This window comes from Anas platyrhynchos, chromosome 1 (genome assembly GCF_047663525.1).
Source record: "Anas platyrhynchos isolate ZD024472 breed Pekin duck chromosome 1, IASCAAS_PekinDuck_T2T, whole genome shotgun sequence".
In the NCBI taxonomy this organism is placed as follows: Eukaryota; Metazoa; Chordata; class Aves; order Anseriformes; family Anatidae; genus Anas; species Anas platyrhynchos.
This window is the reverse complement of record NC_092587.1, coordinates 14,880,359-14,902,213: the sequence shown is the minus strand read 5'-3', so window position 1 is coordinate 14,902,213 and position 21,855 is coordinate 14,880,359. Positions and strand designations below refer to the sequence as shown.

At 37.9% G+C, this 21,855-nt stretch overlaps 1 protein-coding gene across 2 annotated transcripts in view; it reads right to left on the bottom strand.

The window, feature by feature from the left end:
* PRKAR2B (protein kinase cAMP-dependent type II regulatory subunit beta) overlaps window positions 1-21,855 on the bottom strand; it is an 83,117-nt gene that overhangs the window by 8,541 nt on the left and 52,721 nt on the right. For both annotated transcript variants that reach the window (XM_005010251.5, XM_013103601.4), the window contains 3 exons: window positions 11,412-11,464; window positions 10,230-10,313; window positions 131-237 (listed from right to left, as the gene is read on the bottom strand). In XM_005010251.5, coding sequence (XP_005010308.2) covers window positions 131-237; window positions 10,230-10,313; window positions 11,412-11,464 — 244 coding nt within the window. The remainder of the gene's footprint in view (window positions 1-130; window positions 238-10,229; window positions 10,314-11,411; window positions 11,465-21,855) is intronic.

Sequence of the window (21,855 nt, the reverse complement as noted above, 5' to 3'; positions counted from 1 at the left end):
GCTGGTTCACATTTGTTCTGTTTTCTTTCTTCGACGAAGATGAGTAAGAATCAAGTACAAGTACATAGAGAAACAGATCTTTTTCATCAGACTTTCTGCATAATGCTTTGTGCTATAAGACAGCATTCACCTATCAATGACGTAGAAGTTGTCACCATCATCCCCTTGATCAATGACATGTTCCCCTCCTTCAACCAGCTTTTCAAACATTGCATCCAACACCTGAGACATCTGCTCCTGTTTAAAAGAACATGGAAAAAGACAAGTAATTATTATCTGCTTTCAAAATCTTACTCTTCAAATTAACTAACTGCTCCACCTCCCAAATATGCAGAAAATACTTAGGGACACAGAAATGTTCATGCTACAGAAATGTGTGGATCAACCAGGAAGATAATTTTTATTTACTATTTAGAGTTAGCTTTTTCTTCTTCCAGTGTTCAGATCCCATCTTCCTTTCTTATCTCTAACGACAACACAGATCTTGACTGTGAAATAAATTGCTCATGAGCATCCAAAGGTGGTTTCACCTTTCACAGAAACAGAACTTCACCTTTCACAATTAGGTATTTTTGTCCCTTATTGCAAGCAATACACTTACCTGGTTTTGTCTTTAGAAATATTTTTTAGAACCAAAAGTTTCAAAATGATTGCGAAGTATTTTGAAAATCTAAATTATACAACACCTGCAGCACTTTGGTTGAGTAAATGCTAGACTTGTTGGGAAGGAGGAATGTACACATGGTTATAAAAATACTTTATTAAACTGAATGGAATATGAATGTCTAGAGGGAAATGGTAACAGATTCACGAAATGTCACCTTCTGAGTTATGACTGTCTGTTAACAAAAACAAACCACTAATTATAGAATTTGTCTTGTATGTTGTAAACCTGCTAGAGCTTAATTATTCCTGTAAAAAAAAACCAAACACAAAAACAATCAACAAATGCAACTCTTCTGTAAACTGACATTAATCCTTAAAGGTAACATAATAAATCATGTTTTATTGTCAGTTTATTCAGCAATATACTTAAAACACTGAGAACAAGTACAAAATTATCATCTACTTTTTGAAGCTTATTAAGTATGTATTGCACTGGAACAAACAGATTCTACTGAAAAACACAATATGGAAAAGCCTGTAGATTGAGATCCTCATGCATTTCACAATGCTTCCTTTCTTAGCATTTCCAACCACTGCAAAATGCCATTTACCTTTCCAAACAAAACCAGCCAAAGTCAGTCCTCTAGAGCCCTTCTGCAGTCCATGGGCAGAGATAACCATACCATATATCTCAGAATCATTCTCTAGAGGTTCCTTCTTCTTCCCATCAATGATAGAGAGAGCTACTATACCTCCAAGTTAGATACTTAAGTTTTAGATAGATAAGGTTAGATGGAATTAATTCAATCTTTAATCTATTGAATTTCTTCACTTACACAATGCTTTTAAAAATATCAGTAGCACTGCATTATCAGATCCTATTTAAAAATGGAAGCAGCCAAATACAATTTTACTTTACAGAATTAATTTATCGTGTGTGGGCACAAAGAACAACAGATGGGCAGCATCCATCCTCAGTGCAGATCATGGTAAACTATAGTAAGACATCATGCAATATACCTAGGCCAGAAAGAAATCTTTTAACTGTGTCTCTACTTAGTACCTTTCTTGGTACTAAGAACATTTTCAGTTTTGTAAGTATGAACCAAGCTCACCAAAACCAATGATTTTTCTGGTAGGTAAATCTATGATGTTTTAGACAGCCACGTAGAATTCACAAATACAACTCCCCTTTAAAAACTGTTCTAACCACTTGAAGTTAATACATTTGAGAGCTAAAATAACTGCTTATTATATGCTGAAGTACAACACACATTTTAAGTTTCTCGGTAAACTGCAACTAACTTAAAGACAACTGGACCTAACCCTGAAACTTTCTACATAGAATAATGATAGAGCAGACTGCAACAGCCAAACCAGGCACATGGTTCTTGCTCTCACCATAAGAGTCACAAAAGCTGCTTGCCTAGCTTACTTCTATGTGAATCCTCTTGATTCCCTGCCAAACTGAGGCTCAGCTTACTGGCACTCTCTGTAGCTGCTCTGAAAGGATAAAGCTGGGTAATTTCAAAATTAAAAAGTAGATCTGTTATCATGTGCAAAATTAATTCCAGTATTTTGTAAAATCGCTCAGTCTGAACACATTACTTTTTAAAAGCAGTTCTGGTTTATGAGATAACTTATAAAATAAAACCAGGAGTTGTTTTTTTTTTATTGAAATGTTTAGATCTGTTATGTGTAATGCTGTGTCAATCTGGTAATCCATATTCAAAGAATGATACTTTATTGAAACGATAAAATTGTAATAGAAATAAGATTTATAGAGAAACGGAAGTATTGAACATGTATGTTGTGCGAGCTGTAACTTCTGCTAGAATTTCATTGTCTTAATGCAGCTTATTCAAACATAACAAAATACCTCTTTTTCTTAAGGATGATATACTCTACGAATATAAAGTGCCAAAACCGAAGTTTAAAGTATTTGAAATTTTATTCTCTCTAATATTTATTTAAATACCCTGATTAATAGCAGCATTCTGAATGATGAAGCATGTAAATGTCAAAAAAAGAACATTCTGGGGAAAATTATGGGGATCTTGTGTTGTTGCCATGAAAGTACACTTTTAACACCATCCTTTGTGAAAGAGGAAATACATTAACTTCCTTAAGAATGAAGAGGCTGAGTAAGAAATCAGATTTTCTGAAAGATGCATTCACAATACAAACCAAGGTCAGGTACCAAGATATTCTTTATAAAGATTTTTTTTTTCCTTTTGAAGGGCAGTAGTTATTGCCTTTCTGTCTAAAAGTCATTAAGTTCAATTGTTAGAAAGACAGTGTCATTATTCTATGATTTCACAAAATGATTTACTAAACAAGTGAATAAACAAGCTATAGTTACTGTTTCAATCATCCTTGCTTTCAGGTGTGGATTTAAAATCCACCATACAATAAATAAACCACCATACAATATCCCAAGTTGGAAGCGACCCACAAGTCGAGTCCAACTCCTGGCCACCCAAAAATCAAACCATGTGTCTCAGAGTGTTGTCCGAACACCTGAACTCCAGCAGCTCGGTGCCGTGCCCACTGCCCTGGGGAACCTGTCCCAGTGCCCGACCACCCTCTGGGTGCAGAACCTTTCCCTAACCCCCAGCCTGACCCTCCCCTGTCCCAGCTCCATGCTGTTCCCTCAAGTCCCTAACCGTTTGGAAAGAGGAATGTCAAGGAGCATCAGCTCCCTCACCGGCAGTTACAGAGGTGCTCTTCAGCAACATTTCAATAGGAGCCTGATGCTCTCTGACTGTCTTCATGTGTGAAAGTACCCTAAACACTACACCTGTGGCAAAAAGTAATTGCCTCTTCTTCTCTTCTTTCCCACGGTGGCTACATGAGACTCTAGCATAAAAGCCAAATTTTAATGTCAAAACCATGACTGGTAATCATCATGGTGCCTTTGAACCACATAGTGGTTCACAGCACCTAAGCAGAGGTTTTATGAATCTCTCGGAGTTAGGAATGATTTTACTGTGCCTAAAGTGAAATTTAGGTACCAAGTACCTTTATGAATCTAGGCTTGTAGTGACACCCGTGCAAAAATAATGTGTGTAAGCCCGATGTATTGTATTTTCGTATCTGAAATGTAAAAAAAAAAAAATGTGTGACAATTAAAATCAGTTGCTAACACAAGACATGTCATGAGACTCAGAAGAACAAAACCATGATAACTGGTTTACTAAGGAAATCCTCCTGCAACAGTGTCTGGTTCCATCCTTCTTGCCAGATCATGTGAAAAAATACAAATAATCACTCCTGCATCTCCTGACTTTCATTCTGCATCACATAAAGTAACTATTGTCCTTCAGATGAATGTTACATTATTCAGAAATTGTATTTTAGCCTCAACTTCTTCAAAGTCAAGAAAACAAATATGACAATCACATCTCAATACAATTCCTTGAAAAAAAATATCAGTTAGATAATGGACATTGAGCACAACTTAAACTTCATCCAGTCATTTGGGTGCCCTTGAAAAAGAGCTTTTGATTCAGTCTGGAGAGCTGACTGACCACAACACGTTCTTTCCAAATGCCAATAGCTTTTAACTGCCAAACTACCAAGTGATTTGCTACCACTGTGCCAGCTGTGTGTCTGCTGAATATCAGCTTACAGATTTACTGTGAGCTATTTTGTAAAGGGAAAAGAACAAAGTTTTCCACACTCAATTCAAGAGCTCTTAAACTCTGAGGCTTCCAAGGAGCATCGATGTTTGAATTGCTGATACAAATTCTTGCTGTCTGAGAAAGTGCCACCAATTCCGAATCAATCAAGGCATTGCGGATAAAATGGAAAGTAGGACGTGAGCACCACTGAAAATCAGGATGACAAATGCAGTGAAACAGACAGAGTACCAGAATAGGGAGAAAAAAAGAGACAGAAGAATTCAGCAAAACATGGGCAGGGAAACCATGAGAAGAACAAAAAAAAAAAACAAAACAAAAACAACACACAGAAAAAATAAAAATAAATCAATAAGCCAGGATCTTGGAGATAAAGAGTAAATTACAGAATTCATGTCTCCAGCTCTCCATGTTTGTTTTGCAGAACAAAAACCATGTACTTATACTCCCCTGGAACTCTGATATAAATGTTAGCAGCACCATTGATCTACCTAAAAATATTTAGCTCCCTTGTGTGATATCTACTTGTAAACTAATCAAAAGGCATTTATTTCTTCACTATCAAAGAATCTAATTTATATTTAGATGTATGATAAATATTTTTGAGTAATCAGTATTTTCTTTAAGAATTTACCCTAAACTTCTTCTGCATGGTTATATTTAATATATAACACATATATTAATATATAGTTGTTATATTCTGCCTCTGACATATCCCACACATGCCCATCAAGTCAGGCTCAGTTACACTTTTTATATTTTGTAACTAGTCCCTTTGAGGGACTTTTTAGCAGTTTGCTTAAAAAAAATAAAATAAAAAAAGCAGAGGTAATACCAAGTTGCAAGCAGTTTCAAAATCCTTATGATGAAGGCACCTTACAGTGGGCAGTTCTGTTATAAAACATCTTCAGTAACTGATCATAGGCCAGGTGGAGAGACTCCCTGTTCACCAGATATGATGTGACTGTTAACTTTGTCTTAGGGAAAAAAGAGAGGATTAAGGGCAATTCTACTTGTTTGGGAACCCATTAGTTTGCAAAAAGTTTTGTGCCACCTAGGAAAGCAGAGTATTAACGTGTTCAGGCATTCTGGACTCTCACTCATATATACATACTCGCTTTAATTGCTCCGACATCTGTAGTCCTAATTTTTCACCAAAAAAATAAGAATGCAAAAATATTATGAGAACCTTTCGTTAGTGGCACTTTTTGATGAGTGCTTTGGCCTTAAGCATGAGTCCACTATTCATAAAACATGGCCACATTATGCTTACTTTCATCCTCCCTTGAGGTAATCAATTCTAATTGATTAATCATTATTTGTGCTCTCTTATAATAATTCCCCAGGTGAATGAGTGGCAATATGCCCAGAAATTGCTCTTGCATATTTGTGGAGAATATGTATAATTGATTACCTTTTAAGGGTCAGATCATATTTGAAATATTCTCTACAAGCATTAGCAGGGCAAAGATCTCCAAAATAAAATTTATCTGAAACAAAAGAGATCTAAAATTGTTTGTGGATTTTTGGTAAAGAAAAGGTTCAGACTTAAAGTGCAAGGGTACAGGACAATTTCAATGGTATCAGTCCCTTCAGCCTCTCAGTTACTCTGATAATAGGTTGATTCATCAGTTGCTTTTTTTTTTTTTATTTATTAAACTGCTGCCTATGGCCCATATCTAGCCTATACCAGACAAACCACATAGCTTGTTGTTAATCAGCATCAGCCAAGTTTACTCTTAAAAGACAAAACCAAAAGAGTAACTTCTCAAAGGCTGTGTTGGCCAGTAGATGAGCTGCTGCTCTACCTCTCAGTGATAAAACAACTCTTGGGTGCATGCACAGAAACAAAATCTAGTAACAGCAACTTGGGGCTCATCCTCAGTAATGGCCCAGGCGTTTGGTCATCTTCTTTTCTCCTTGTTGGCTTAATCAAAGTGAAGGGGAAGGGGAAAGAGGGCACGAAACAAAGAGGACGAAAAGAGGACCCTAACAGAAAGAGGTGTGCAGCTTCTGACTCCACTGCCAGTAACCTCCAGTCTCAGTAGAACAAAGAAGGTGTGGGAATATGCCTTGGGCATGCATGAAGAGCAAGCGGTCTAGCACAATGTGGCAATCCTGGGAGAACAAAAGTAATGCTAGGATTTCTGGGCAGTGGTGTGGCACACAACAAAGACTAATAAACAATAAATAATAATGTGGTCTGGTAGAAAGAGGCTTTCTGGTAAGAACAACAGAAGAGATGTTTAGACGAGAAATAAGTTAAACTAATGTCGGCTAGAATAATAGTGTGGGGACAGAGAAACAGACACGCACCTTTCTCTCATTTAATTCACACATCCCTACAGTTCTGCTCCTGGAATTTCTTGATTCTTTCCTGATTTAGTTCTCTAAAAAGTAGCTGAAGAACCCTGGAAAACCTCCTTCCCTCATCTTGTTGCACACATGTTTCAATGCATATTCTTCTTCCAGGAACTTTTTCAGTACTGTTACACGCTAGCTAAAACTGCTATAGAGTGACCCCAACTAGATGGGAAGAGATTAAGCCCCAGAAAGGTGAAAGAAATGCTAAAATACTGGTTTTTTAATTTTTTTTTTTAATTTATTTATTTTTTTTTATTTAAAGGAGTTAACTCAGGAGTGCTTTGCTAAACTGATATTAACTGACCAGTCACATCCTCGGCAACTCACAAAGTTAAAGAAAGTTCCAAGATAGTTCAAGGAACTTTACAAGGGATTTATAGGAGTTGGTCTTTAAAGCAGAGATTGCTGCTTAGGGAATTGTACCAGAGCTTAATGCTCCTTTATACTATGCTCCATTTTCCGTCAGAGCCATAATGTGAAATATTGATATTTATAAATACTTGTCCATAAGTTTACCTACCTAATATTTAAACACTGCTATCAGGTAAATGCAGGCTTAAGACAATGTTATGTGTTTAGAAAGTCCTAAACTGTCTCAGAGCCTGAAGGTTATCTTTGTGTCCTCTCTCTCACTCTGTCTCACATTCAAGTGGTTGTTTTTTACTTTTATGTGAGTCCTCGTGTCTTGTCAAATGGGCTCTTCAATTAAAATGCCGAGCAGTACTGTAAGTCACCTCCTAACTACTGCAGCTTCTCCTTCTGCTTTTATGATACCCTTATCTTATCTTTTCATTCACATTAAAATACAGTGTGGTAGGGTAGGATAAACCTTTAACAAAATGTGAACTCCATCCAGCATCACGTACTGAACACAATTCTGATTGTGCCTCAGGACATGCTGCTATGCTGCATTTCAGAGCGGTGCCCTACCTAGGAATGGTGTTTGACACCTTGCTAAAAGGCCAGCAGGGAAAAGCCATTAAGCACTTTACATTCTCTCTTCCCTTCTACTCATTGACCTCTGCAACAATGTTCCTTATACACATAACTATAGCAGGAAGAAGCTGAAGTTCAAGGCAATAAAAACAAAACAAAACAAAAATACAAAAACAAAAACAAAAAACAGTGGGAGCATGAGACGCTAGACACATGGCCTGACTTCTGTTCCAGAGACTTTAGCCTTAGCAGCTGAAGATAACATCTCTCTAAGATGAAAGAGCTTTTTAAATTTTTTGCTAATATGCCAGTAAATTTCATCAGCCAGCGTTGCACGCACTTGTGCTGTGGGGTGGAGAGGCAGAGGTGATGAAGAGATCTGGGATAAGAAAATTTAAATCGTTGCAACCACAGTCACAGAGCTCTTGAGTCACTGCCTAGAAGCAGAACAAGCAGGAGGAGTGGGAGAACTCCCCTGGGGACTGCAGATCTTGGCTCAACAGAAGAAGCAAGCCAGGCTAAAGAAGGCTACATTTTAATATCCTCGCTATCTTCAGAGCCCAGCAGCCTTCCAATATCTTTTATGAATAAAGTTATTATAATAAAAAATGCCTTTACAAATGCCTTCTTTGACTTCCCAGAACACGGTCTGTGAAGGATTTAAACTAGAAGAAAGTGTTCGTAATCCACCGGACACAAACCTGAGCAAAGGTGGGTAAACAAGAAAAGACTTGGGAAATCCCAGGAACAGATTTCAAGGCAGAACCCCACAAGGGAGGGGCTCAGCTAGGAAGCCTTCTGCCAGATACCAAGAACTGACCATGGGAACTATCAATAGTTACAAGTAACTGATTCAGAAGCAAAAAGAAAGCTTCAAGGGGACAATGTATCATCAGTACAGCAACACAGTTCCTAGAACACCTCCAGCAACAGGGGTGGTGATCCCTTATAACTCTTTAGAGAAGCCATATGAAGTGCCCACACTGGAAGAGCTCCATATTCTGCGTCTACATATTGTGTTTATGTCATCTGTGTCAACGTTACCATATAGCTGGTAGGGAGCCAACACATCCCTGTCCTGCAGACCAAGTGGCTGGTGAACATTTAGGCAGAAAATGTAGTTAGCATTGGAAAATAAACTGCATCTCATCCAGAGGACTGATATAATAAGCAGATACCACCTAGAAACTGGGTAAAACCAAACTCAGGAAAGCAGTAGCCCCAAATTAACATCACAACAGATTTTAGGAGCAAATGATAATCTGTTAGGTCACAGGGCTTGTAGGACAGAAATGCTCCGAGACTAAACAGGAGGGATTTGCCAACACACCATTGGCAAGCTAACGTAACACGTGTCCAGCCAAGTGGAAGCCAGGACACAGCAGTAACAAGGAAAACATAAAATAAACCAATTTCACGTCCAGAGCAGATGTCTCCAAACCTCTTTGTGTCCTTGAAGTTATGAAAATAAATAAATAATAATAATTCAATAGTGGAAGGGACAAACAATTGGGCAATTTTAGCTCAAACCAGTATAGTGGAACAGCTAGTTAACTACCCATTAAACAGACAGCAGGAGAATCAGGAGATCCCAAGTCAGGTTCCCTGAAGTCCCAAGAATGCACACATTTTACTTCCTATGTTAGGGCTCTTCATGCCCTCCTACAGCTCTGACTCTGTGGCTTTGCAAAGCCCTGATGGGGTCTGTGGCTCACCGCTCCTTGGGCCCCTGTGGGGATGGCTACCTTGGGTCAGAGCTCGGCTTTTGTGCAGACAGAAGCAGGAGCTGGGAACTCACAGCATGAATTAAACTGCATTCTCTGAAACTGCACCTGGCTTTCAAACAGAGCCGCAGGCTGGTCTTTCCATTAGCTCCCTCTTGAATTAAATTTAAAACTTTTCATTCTCATGCTTAAAACTCTACATAATTATTCCCCCTGCTCCCCTGACAGCGCTGAATCAATGCTCCCAAGAAAGCATTCGGTGTGCTGTGAGTCATCCCAACCTCGGTATGCATGTTTTGATTGATACACTCACCTTTCCCTGAAACAACCCCGTGCATCTTTGTAGTACGAGCACCTTTGTTTGATCCAGGTCACTCATTCACTGTACTTAAGCTTTCTTAAAAGCTCAGAATTGTTTTTATGGACAATAGAAGGAAATTATCTGCACAGATGAAAGTTATCTGTAGTGTTTTTACATTGTCTATGTTAAGTGAAATAATAATGTAAACATCTTCTATTGCCTTTCTCCCTCTATTTCTTAAGATGCGCGTTCAATTACATCTATGGCTAAAACATAGGCTTTGGGAGTAATTTTAGGTTTTGATGGTGCACTCAGTACGCTTTTGGAGGATAGAAAGTAACTAATAGAAACAATTCAAAGGTTCTGATTACCCAATGACTTTCCATAAATTAATGTAAAGCAAAATAGTTTTAAAATAAGAAAATAAGATACAGCACAATCGTATTAATACATACATTCAAATTAACATACTTCAAGACATATATATACTAAAACTGACAACAGTTATCAAAATGACACTTCTGGAGATTACGAAACGGTCAAAAAGGCATACATATGAGCTTATAAAAGTCAAATCTGCAGGTTTTATTCAAAACTTCATGAGAATTAATTCTCATCAACATTGCTAAATCTTGTTCATTATAAAGAATCTCTTACCGGATCTAGGTTCTTAAAAAGAAGAATGTCCTTGCAAGCCTCTTGCAGCCTGTTTCTTTGATCATCTGTTTTAGGGTGAATGATCTGAGGGATAGAATAGAAAAGCCTATTTACAGCAGCAATTAATTGAAGGGCTGAGCTAATTCACATAAGTATTTTGCACAATATTTTTTTTCCATGCTTCATAACATTTTCCTTCCAAAACCTTCAGGATTTGAGTAAATACTCAGTGATAACACTGTATCACCACAGCATGAGCAAATGAAGCATGTCTGTATTTTAACTAACAAGATCTTCACATCTGTAGAATCCAGTACATTTCACAAGCCATTCCAGATACCTTTATTTCAAAAATTTTTGCATAAACATTATTCTGCTACTGTCTAAGCATATATGTTCTATAAAAGAAAAAACAAAAACAAAGCACCACTGTTATCCATTTGCCATGACTTCTTCCTAAATAATATTTGTGAAATAATCTCTGTGATAAATTTATATCAGAGGTTTAACAGTGTAAATGACAGACGTCACATCATATGACTGAGATTTACTAAATTACCCATGCCTGGTTAATGTGACTATCAGTCAAGTTATGGGTTTAACTCATAAGCTTATGATAACCTTTTTCCACTTTTATTAGCCAGAAAATAGGTAGAATACAAAAACATAGACCAGCCTTAGAAGTCATGTTATTTCATATTAAAAACCAAGTAAATGCCTTTAAAATGGTGACTTAAGTAAAATAAGCAAATCTGTTTCATTAGCATTCCACATCTGATAATCTTGGTGATTTTATCTTTTATCTTTTCTCTGCCTTATGTACATACTTTAATACTGATTAAAATACTGCAAGGTTGCAAGGACGCTATTGAATTATTTTTAATAACAGGCACTCTCTGGGCAAATGTAATTGCATAAAAATGTTTCCATAACAAACCATGGATCATGGGTAGAGTAAAATATTATTTAACTGTGCCCTATATGGGTGACTACTACAGAGAATTTTTAAATGTTCCTTTAGTGTGAAAACCCTACAAATTATTAAAGAAGAGTATAATAAGGATGCTTTTGGAAAGGAATGGTAACGTTGGTTACATAATTTAAATAATCAACCCTATTTTCTTCCTAAATTTAATGCTTAAGAATGGAAAAAATAAATATTTAACTCAAAGCATTAAATACCCTAGATTCTGCGTCATCTTCTTCCTCATCAGGATCGTAAGCTTCTGCACACACTGAAATAATAATAAAAAACAAAAGTACAATTTTAATTAAGAGTAAAATATCGTTTCACAAGCTTTATATTTACAAATGCATTGTGTGGCAAACTAATAATACACAGCACTGTAACACACTCAGCAGAGAATCGCAGCAGATATTGCTGATAAGGTCCACAGTAGGTCATCTCCAAACTGCTGGTGAAAAAAAAACTACATTTACGTAATTTTTGCACATTTTCTATGTTTTGAAAGACATCCAGTATACTTCTCAGCTTCCCAAGTAACCTGCTGTAAGAGATTTGACCTTACTATGAGAAATCTTTCTCCACTGTCTAAACCAGTCCTTTCTCTTCAGCACTTAAGCAATCCCTGCTGGACACAGGGATTAGATCTTTCCCTCCATCTGTGTAAATACAAGTTTTTTACATAGCTGAATTTTTTTCTCTCTTACCTTTTTTTTTTTTTTCTTTCAAATTTTATTTGTAGAGACTCGTATGATGTTGTCTTTTGGATTTTTGATGAAAATAGTGGTGGTAACACATCAGTGTTTTCAGTTGTGGCAGAGCAGGGCTTACTTACACAGAGATAAAGTTTTTTCTGCTGCTCATGCTGCCCTGGGGGAGCAAGAGGAGCTGGGAGGGGAGAGAACCGGGACAGTTGACCCAGGTTGGCCAAAGGGAGGTCCCATACTGTGTGGTGTTATGCTCAGCAATAAAAGCTGGGGTAAAGTTGTCTTTATCTCAACCCATAAGTTCTTGCATTTTTACCATTCCGATTCTCCCTCCGATCCCACCTGGGGAGAGTGAGCAAGCGGCTGTGTGGTGCTGAGCTGCCTGCCAGGGCTAACCCACAACACGAGTACAACAGATCACAGAATGGTTTGGGTTGGAAGGGACCTGAAAGACCAGCTCATTCCAAACCCCCAGATGAATTACTCCACACATTTTGTAGGCTATATGTCTTTACATCTTTCCATTCATCCATACCTTTTTCATAACAACTTGATTATATTTACTGATGTAATTTTCAGGACTTTTTTTCAAAAAATTTCAAAAACCACCATTTAACCAGCTGTGCTACATGTGACTGTTCTGCCTAAGCACAGCACCATTCACTTACACTTGTTAAGCATTACCTTATTCCCCCAACCATTGCTGCCACGTGTCAAGACCATTTTGAATTCTAATCTCCAGCATTATTGTAATTCATTCTCAGCTTTGTAAAAACAGCAAATTTAACAAGCATACTCTCCAATATATAATCCAGGTTATTACTGAAAAAAAAAAAAAAAAGAAAATGGAAATAGTATCTAAAATAAACTCTTCTGCAATGCAGACATCTGGCTATCCAACAGCAGTAGCCACTTGGTAGTTACCTCTTCCATCCAGCCCTGCAGCTACCCCATGCCATTTACACTAAAGACACAGATTGCTGCTCTCTAGCTTGCTTATAGAGGGGTCTTTCTACAGTAGGTTAGTTTATTAAACTGAAAATGTAGGGCACCTGCTCCTTTTCTTTTATCCCAAAATTCTACTCTCTTGTTATAGGACATTGAATAGTTCTGACAAATCCATGTCCAGTGCTATTTGTACTTTCCCTCCAGGTACATATAAAACATTTGATTATTTGTCCATAAGTTCTCTAGGAAAAAAAAATGGATCTTTAAACCTGTGACAGGTCTCTTCCCTTAGGTAGCAACCCCACCCTTTTAAGGATCAATTTTTCTATTATCTTCCCCACACACACTCTCTCATTTATCTTCTTCAGCTTCTCAACGTTACCTTCTAGCAGGGCTGAGACTTATTTTACCAGTTCTTCCAGTCTCCAAGCCCATCACTGCTCAGGCACAGCTAACCTGGAGACCCCTGCTAGGTGAAGTACTCTGTGGTTTGTCCTTTCTCTGCTCTATGCTGAGTTTTCCATACGCTATTTATGCCACTAGTGAAGACTGACGTAATTTGGTAAGCAGTAGAGCAACCCTTTCCTGGAAGATGCTCTCAGTGGTAATATACTCCTAAAACAATTTCTGTTATTGCTAATGATTGTTCTTGTAACTGGACCACATTCATTACCTTGACTTCTTTGTTTGTTTGTTTGTTTGTTTTTACTCCATATCTTTTGCTATTCTTTTGCATTTGTTCTTAATAAACCAAACCAGTTTTAATCTTCTACATGGTTACTTCTTCTGCTTGATATAAATAAGGAACTTATAACTGAGACAGATTTATTTTACTATGCTTTTATCCTTCTTTTGTGTGGTCACAATTTGAATTTGTTCCCTTTTATTGAATCTCTGTGGAACATCCAATTCCTTTTCTTTCTTTTCTCCGGACTTCTTTTCCAAGAGCATATGCCTCCAGTCACTTTTCACTCTCTTGACCCTGTTGTCCTAATCCTTTCAGGCTACTTCTTTCCCTTCCTAAAATGTGAGCTTTGCCATCCCATGGGAATTCTCACTCATGTTGACTTTTCTCTCCCTATTCTACAACAGTTTCTCCCCCAGAGTTGGTATCAAACAGAACAGCTTCCCTTCAATGGCTTCTCCCAGTGTCTCAAAGTTTTGTCTGATGTGCATTGCAAAACACATTGTGAGTCGGCATTCTTGTTTATTCTCTTCCAACTGATGATTGATCATTTCACATCTCCCATCGCCACCACCCCTGGACCCTTCTAGCTAATAAAAACCCGCACCTACCAGATCTCTTTGGTGATCTGTGCTACGCAGACATAATGACAGAGCTCCTGAGCTTCTCCCCGTTTAGTATTACTCACAGACCACCAGTACGCCCACCTCCCTCCACAGTCCAGGTCGTAGCACGAGTGTCTGAACCTGGTACACAGCAGCAGCCTCTTCTCTTCCCTGTCCTTCCTCCACATCTGTTCTGCTAGTTCAGTCACATTGCTCCTCGTGGATTAAGATTGCAGCTCCTCTTGTTTATTCCCCCTATTTCCTATATTATTATGCAAACACTTTCTAAAGAAGTCACCAGATAGACCCACTAACCTGCCTGATACCCTAATAATTAACCTGATTTCATCGTATTATTGAACTTATTATGCACAGTCCCCAAGGAAGTCTTGGCCTTCTCCACCTCACCACCTCACGCACCCAGCAAATCCTAGACTGTCAACTTTATAAAACTTGGCAGCTTCAAAAACAGCTAATTTGATACGAGTCCCTCTGGAACCAACTGAAAGATTTCTAACAAGTTTACTAGGAACTGGTTTTGGTTCCAGAGAAATAAAAATGCCCACAAAAGGAAATGTTAAATATCTTGAATAAGTATAATATTTTACCTCTAAATAAACAAAATGATCCTATCAACTTTTTTATGGCAACTATAGTACTTCTGTGTTGTCTGAAATAAACTTTAGGGGGGTTATATTCATGGCAACAATAATAACATGCAAAGTAAGCATCGTAAGCCATCATAGTGTAAATGACTACTTTGTCTGAACTGCTATCAGCCTCTGTGCTATACTGCAAGTATGAGTACATGGGAATCAACATGTGTATTACAGCATGCTGCTGAGTGTATAAATAGTCAATCTCAATCTGGGGTACAGGGACACCCTGTCCTTACCTCGAATAAAATCTCTAAGAGCAGGAAAAAAAAAAAAAGAAGAAAGAAAGAAAGAAAAATAATTTAATTTAATAGCATTGGTGTTATCACAGAATCAAGTCTCAGAGAGTATGGCTGAAGACTTCAGTCTTCCAGAACACATAAAAGAAACTGAATTTAGCCTCATCCATGGCCATCCTGATCCATCTTACCAGTTCCTTGCACATAGCCTCAAGCAGGATCAGTACAGAGAGGATGTACCTGAGGTTTTCCATGTCATATGGTGTCTCCGCTCTAAATTCACTTTTCTCTGCTAGAAGTTCATTTAAGTCAGTCGCACTATTATCAGCAGGTACTTTCATTAAATATTTCTTTGTTATCACTGATTACATGCATTATATTTCTTTAATAACTGCAGTTTCTTCTGGCTAGTGTCCATCTTCCCAAACTTTAAAATGATTTATTCTTATCTGTCATGAGAAACTTCCCTTCTAGTTTCAGTTCCGTACTTATTTTGTCTTGGCTTATCTTTTTGCCATTATTACAGATACATCTTTCACTTGGGTCACAACTTAAAGATTATACAAATGGTGTAGCTCTGCAGTTTTAAATGTGCAATTTCTTTTCCTCCATTATTTCAGTAGTTTGTCTTGCAGACTTTGTAGTCCAGTAATGTATTAATTTCTGGGTGGAGAGCATTAGACGTGTCATGGAAAAACCTGATATATTTTACTTCTGTTCTTGAAATATGTTTTTTTTGACATTACTACAGTCCACAGAGTTTCAGGACTTGAATAGTGGGGTTTGGCCCATTAGAACCCCAAAGGTATAAATCACCTAGGACTAAGTAAGATGCCCCCTTCTGAAGACATCCACATCTGCAGAGGTGATCTGGGTTCCAATCACAGTTAATGGAGAGAAACCATTGCTTTTATGACGTGATTCATCTGACCTGTATTACATCCCCAGATTAAGAAAAGATTAATTACAAATTTGACTAATTGGCTGAGCTAAACCCTATCCTTCTTGAGATGAGTCCTGTTATTTAGAGGAATCTGCTAGACTGGTTTCTGCACTTCTCCATTTAGTCCATATTCTTTGGAAAACAAAGACATAACTCATCTGATGATGACAGGTTGCTCATGCAATAGCACCCCTTCTTTATTCTTTTTGTATATTCCAGGGAGACAGTCTGTGGCCCCAGCTCTTTTGTCTGAGGCCTGACTGGCATCACAGACACCATTATTCTGAACCACTCCACTGCTGGTGGCTGCAATACTCATAATGTTTGGTGTTTCATTTTTCTGCCTCCCCAGCTCATTCCACATTCCCAAGAGTACACAGCACAGGCTGACTTTATCATGCTCAAACGCCCTGTCACATTTTGCTACGTGTCACTGCTAAATTTAATATCCTACCATTGCTCAAAAAGCAGTCCTAATACAGTTCTTAGGGACCAATTTCACCCATGCATAAATACAGCTTTAAAAAGTGATACAAACACTGCACGTATTTCTCCTTTGGCAGCTAAGCTTAACTAATTGAAACTATTTTTATTTTTATTTTTTTCCAATGGAGAGTTATTTCACATAATTCACCAAGATGGACACAAGCACTAGCAAGCCCAAATACATCAGCACAAAATGTTTGTAGGAAAAAATGAATTATCTGACGGTGGTGCATTATTGAAATACATGTGCACTGAAAACCACACACAAATCTAGATGGATTGCTTTGCCAGCAAAAAGAGGCAAGCGTTTATAATCTCCAGCTCTTCAGTCCAAGTAAAGTAAAATTTTTGGAATTCAGCTAATAATGTCTTACATGGAAAAAAAACAAAACAAACAAACAAAAAAAAAACACAAAAACAAGCACCAGAAATAATATCACTTTAGATATGAATGGATTCTAAAATGGAAACCAACATATAGTTAGTAATTGTAAGATCACAGAAGAATATATAATGTTAAACATTCTGTATTTATTCCCTTGGTGTATCAGGAAGTAAGAAGCTATCAATAATAAAATGAATGAAAGCTCATATGTAATCATAAAATAATGTATTATAATGAAAACGTGCAGAAAAACAATCAATGTGTGGACTGTTTCCAAAGCACAGAAACTCCTAGTAATAAAGCAAGTTACAAATAAATTTACAACAACAATAAAACATCCATGGAAGTATTTCTTCTTCCCATTCAGGCCAAATCAAGACTACACAGTTTTGTCAGCCTGACTATCAGGCTGGAGTATGAAAACAACCCAACTCTTGCCCTTGTAGCTATGGCAGCATGCCCTGCGTCCCTACAAACATCCCAACTACAGCAGCGATGCCCACCCCCTCGTACAGCAAGAATGTCACTTCACTGGTTTAGCCAGATGGAAGTCACAAAGGTGACTTAGCTGCAGGGTGAGATTTCCCCCCAGTTTGTCAGGATGTACTTCTCTTCATCTACTAAACATAGAACAGAAACAGACTCCTGGCATAGCAGATGCTAGTACCAGACTGGACTGCAAATACTGCTGCACCTCCATCAAGGTTTCTGACACTTGTTGCCAAATAAATCCATTTTTTAAACATATCACCAGTTCCTACCATTGCAGGAAGCAAGCAAACTCTGCACTCCAAAAATCTCCATTTCACAGATAGTTTTTATTGAAACAACAGCACTCCTGGTGCAAAAAGAAATAACTGGTCATGGTCTCTGATGGTCATGACTACCAAGCCCTATAATATTTCTAGAGATGGTTTTGTCTGGACCACATAGAAGGCAACAATATTGAAGAGCTGTAAGTAAACATAAGGACTAAAGAACAACCCAGTGAAAGAAGAACAACTTTCTTCTCTGAGTGCACAATGAGATGAGAAAAATTTTACCTGGTTCCATACAGCACATAGAGGCAATACCAACTGGCTCTCCTGCTGACATCGTCCATTTGGGCAAAACACTGAAACTATCTCAAGGACTTGTTTTCTTTAAATATAAGCTAGTTTGGAACAAAGCATGATCACTGGGGCTATTGGTTCCTGTGATACATTCAAAACTAAAGCTTATGAGAAATACCAACACCTGACTAACTTGAAATTTTATCTAGGCAAATTAGATGAATTAATATAAATGTATGCAATGCCTGAGACATTGTAATTGTGTTATTACTGTATTACATATAGAGCGTTCACATTGCAAATGCTATTGAAACTGGTGTAAAAGTATGCATGCCTAGAAAAAAAAGCGCTAGCAATGACACAGACATGAGTATTTTTGAGATTTCCTCATGTGAAAAAAAAAAGAAAAAAAAAGAATAATTTCCCCTTGAGTCTACCAGATTTATGAGCTAACTACTTTTGAGTGGTCCATTACTTAGCACAAATGGCTAAACGCTTGGGGCACCAGCGCCAAAAATTTGAAGCTAGGTAAAATCAGTCAGTTTGTCTCCTCTTAATCATTAGGAAGGTGGCCGTCAGGTCATTAGGTGGGGACTGAACTGGAGGATTGGGAACACTGCCAAGAAAGCCTGTTTCAAGATGGATTGCTCATGAAGGACTGTTACCTGCTCTGCCTTTCAGTGAATAGGCTGAGACTCTCTGAAGACTGACAGCTGTAAATACATACCAAACACACTGTTTGTTCTCAGCTACGCAGCCTAACAGCAAAACTTTTTGCCAGAGTTGGAAGACCATGCTCAGCCTGTGCTACATGCCTGCAAGAAATCAAACACTTTAGAAGGACTAGCTCATTCAATCAATTTTTCCATTCTATTTTCTGTTGTCCATCTGCTGCTCCTGCTATTTTAGATTAGTCAAACTTCAATATATTTCCTCCAGCAATGCTAAATAACATGAAGTGCCTAACAATAAGATGTAGCATCTTGAATGAGATCCACGCCGACAGTGAGTCACAGATCCTCCCAAGGAGTCTCCATTCAGAAGTCCACGTGAAGTTTATTCGTGTTACATCAATCCTCACACCAAAGCAAGGATTTCATCAAGATCGCACTGAACGCCATTAGAGCCCACCTGAAGAAACACGATGGCCCACACAAGGCATTTTTAGAGAACTAGTCGAGTTATTCATGTGTGGGTGCCTTTGCACAGCAAGTTCCTTAATACTTTGGAATATAACATGGAAAATTGTGACGTGTTAGACTGCTGTATCTTCCTGTACTCCACAGGGCAAGGCACTCTGCATCAAAGACAGCACACTCATCACTGGGGCAAAGTTGTGCACTCTTCCCTGAAATCATACTGGTTTGAATCACTGGCTCTTCCACAGAAGCAGCGTGTTTGAACTTCACCACAAGCAGCTGAAAAGATTCCCCTATTTTTAAACAGGGACACAGAAAAAGGCTTTACTAGATTCTCCCCAAGGACTTGCATAGTCCTTAGTCCTATTTACAGTCCTATTTCAGCTCTTTCCATAATTGCGTAATTTGTCAAGATGGAACTAAAAAAAAACCAGGCTTATGGTGAGGAGACAGCTTTGTGGGGCTTCTCAGGAAGTGCCTGACTTCATCTGTCTGGGTAGTGAAAACGAGCACAGACACGCGTTACAGTGTCCAGATCACTGCAGGTAGTTATTAAACAATAAAATCATTACAAAACTAAGATGCACTTCCACTAGGAGAGTTTGCCAGTATATACTATACACTATAGTGCTTATTCTGTAAGCTTTCCCAGCTATAGCAGCATACCATACAACAACATACTGTACTCTGATGTTGACTTGTGTAACCTTCTGTTCCCATTCTCATATGGGTCCAAGCAGTTCATAACTCTACAGTGTGCTATTTGGGACAGAAATGAACTATGTATAAATATTTGACAAGTTCTGAGCAGACACAGAGCTCTTTGCATACATTTCAACTTTATATTTGCCAATACTAAAGCAAAAAAGAAAACAACTGAGCTGTACCCAGGTCTTCCTCCCATATTATTTAGTGCTTCACAGCCATCAACTACAGATTTTATGGAAAAGTCAGCAGTCCACTCAGAGAACCCACCTTATTTTCCTACTAGAAAACTCATCCCTTACATAGAATGTGCTGCAAAAGTTTAAAAGATTGTAGCTACAAGTGTTTTTTTTTTGTTTTTTTTTTTTAATCTCTGGAGCCTACATCCCAAAAATGTACACGTTCATGTTTCTAAAAGAGCAACATAGTAAGTAGCACACTTCAAGGAACTATATACAATACAGAAAAACAACAACAGCAACTTAATTTTACCCAAAGTGAGCTCTCTGTCCAGTCTGACAGGGTTTGTAACTTACACTACTCACCAGGTCAGGTTTCATAATAACAGAGCCCCAAACAATAAAATCCTTGCTGTAGATTTTGACTGAACTATGTAAACTTCAACAAGAAACTACAGAGATGAGTTCTAAGACACTTCAATACACATTAAGGTGAGCCAATAGCATACTAACTACCCTAGCCAAATTTTTCAAAATTGATGGCAAAATTATATACATACACCTTAAAGAGGACACAGAAATAGACACTCAAATTAGTTTATTACTCATTCATCTCTCCTAGCTTCTCCTTCAGTTTCTCCAGTCATGTCTTATCCTCAGTGTTGTAAAATATCTGAAAAGGAGGTGTTAGTTTTGATATCCAAGGTGGTATGTTTGGTGCTTAATTATTAAAAATAATTGTTTTTTAATGATGGGTTAAATATGATAGGGGCATGAAGGAAAACACTACTGAATTTACAAATCTAGTAGAGTAAAACATGAAACTATTAATAGAACAGAATACAAAATAGAAACCAGGAGAAAAACACGAGTCAAGAAATGCCAGAAAAGGAAATATTCGAATTTTGGAGTAGTGAGAAGACACTGAAGGTGAGATGTATGAATCAGTCAGCCGTAGGACAAGGTGGGTAGAAAAAACTGCAAACAAAACAAAATTGGGAATTATTTGCAAAAAAGAAAATGCTAAAATCATATTAAATAAGGTAATTAAGAACAGACAGCAGGGAAAGCAGTAAAAAGCGGAATTCCAAGGCCCACAACCTTACTGGAGAAGGAGGAGAAGCACCTATTAATGCTGAGCAAAGGGGCACTTGCAAAAGTAGAAGGAGAACCAAAAAACCATAAGAATTACAGAATTCAAGAGGGCAAAATGAACAGCAGAACTCAACTCTGCCAACAGGTCACGAGGTTAAATTAAGCACCCACCTTGATTTAACTGGACTGGGGCAAAGAGAGGGGTAAGGAAAGTGACTTGTGTTACATACTTGCAAAGAGTTACAAAGGCTAACGAACCCAAAATAAGATGATTAGTTTACGTAACCATGCATTATCACTATCTTCTATGCTGGTATTTTAAAGAGTAACACAAGAATCAACTTGGTAGCTAAAGAAAAGATGTAGTAAGAGCAAGAAAATGCTTGGAAGTAACACAAAGAAAAGAACTGCTGATGGCAGGCCATGTAAAAATATATAAAGATTCAAGAAAGGAGAAAAAACAGAACAAGGGCACACAAGAGAAGGTGACCTGTAAGCCATAGAGTGTACAAGGGATTGTAGGGACGTCAGGGACAAAGCCAGAACTCTGAGCTCTGACAAGCACGTCCCAGTGTCCTGCCAGCAGACCAGACCCATTTGATCAAGACAAGGTGAAAAGCCCGCCAAAAGCAGTGTGACCATCCAGAAAAATGTGGAAGGCACAGATAATACTAAACATAGACTACTCTTACGAACCTTTGGAACGATGTCTAATTAAATCATAATTACAAAATGGTAGAGCTTTAAATATAATAAAGAAGCCCATAGAAGATTGCTTTAAAACTGTTCTTTGTTGCTGTGCCCAAACCTCCAAATAAATGCTTCGCTTTGTAAAGTC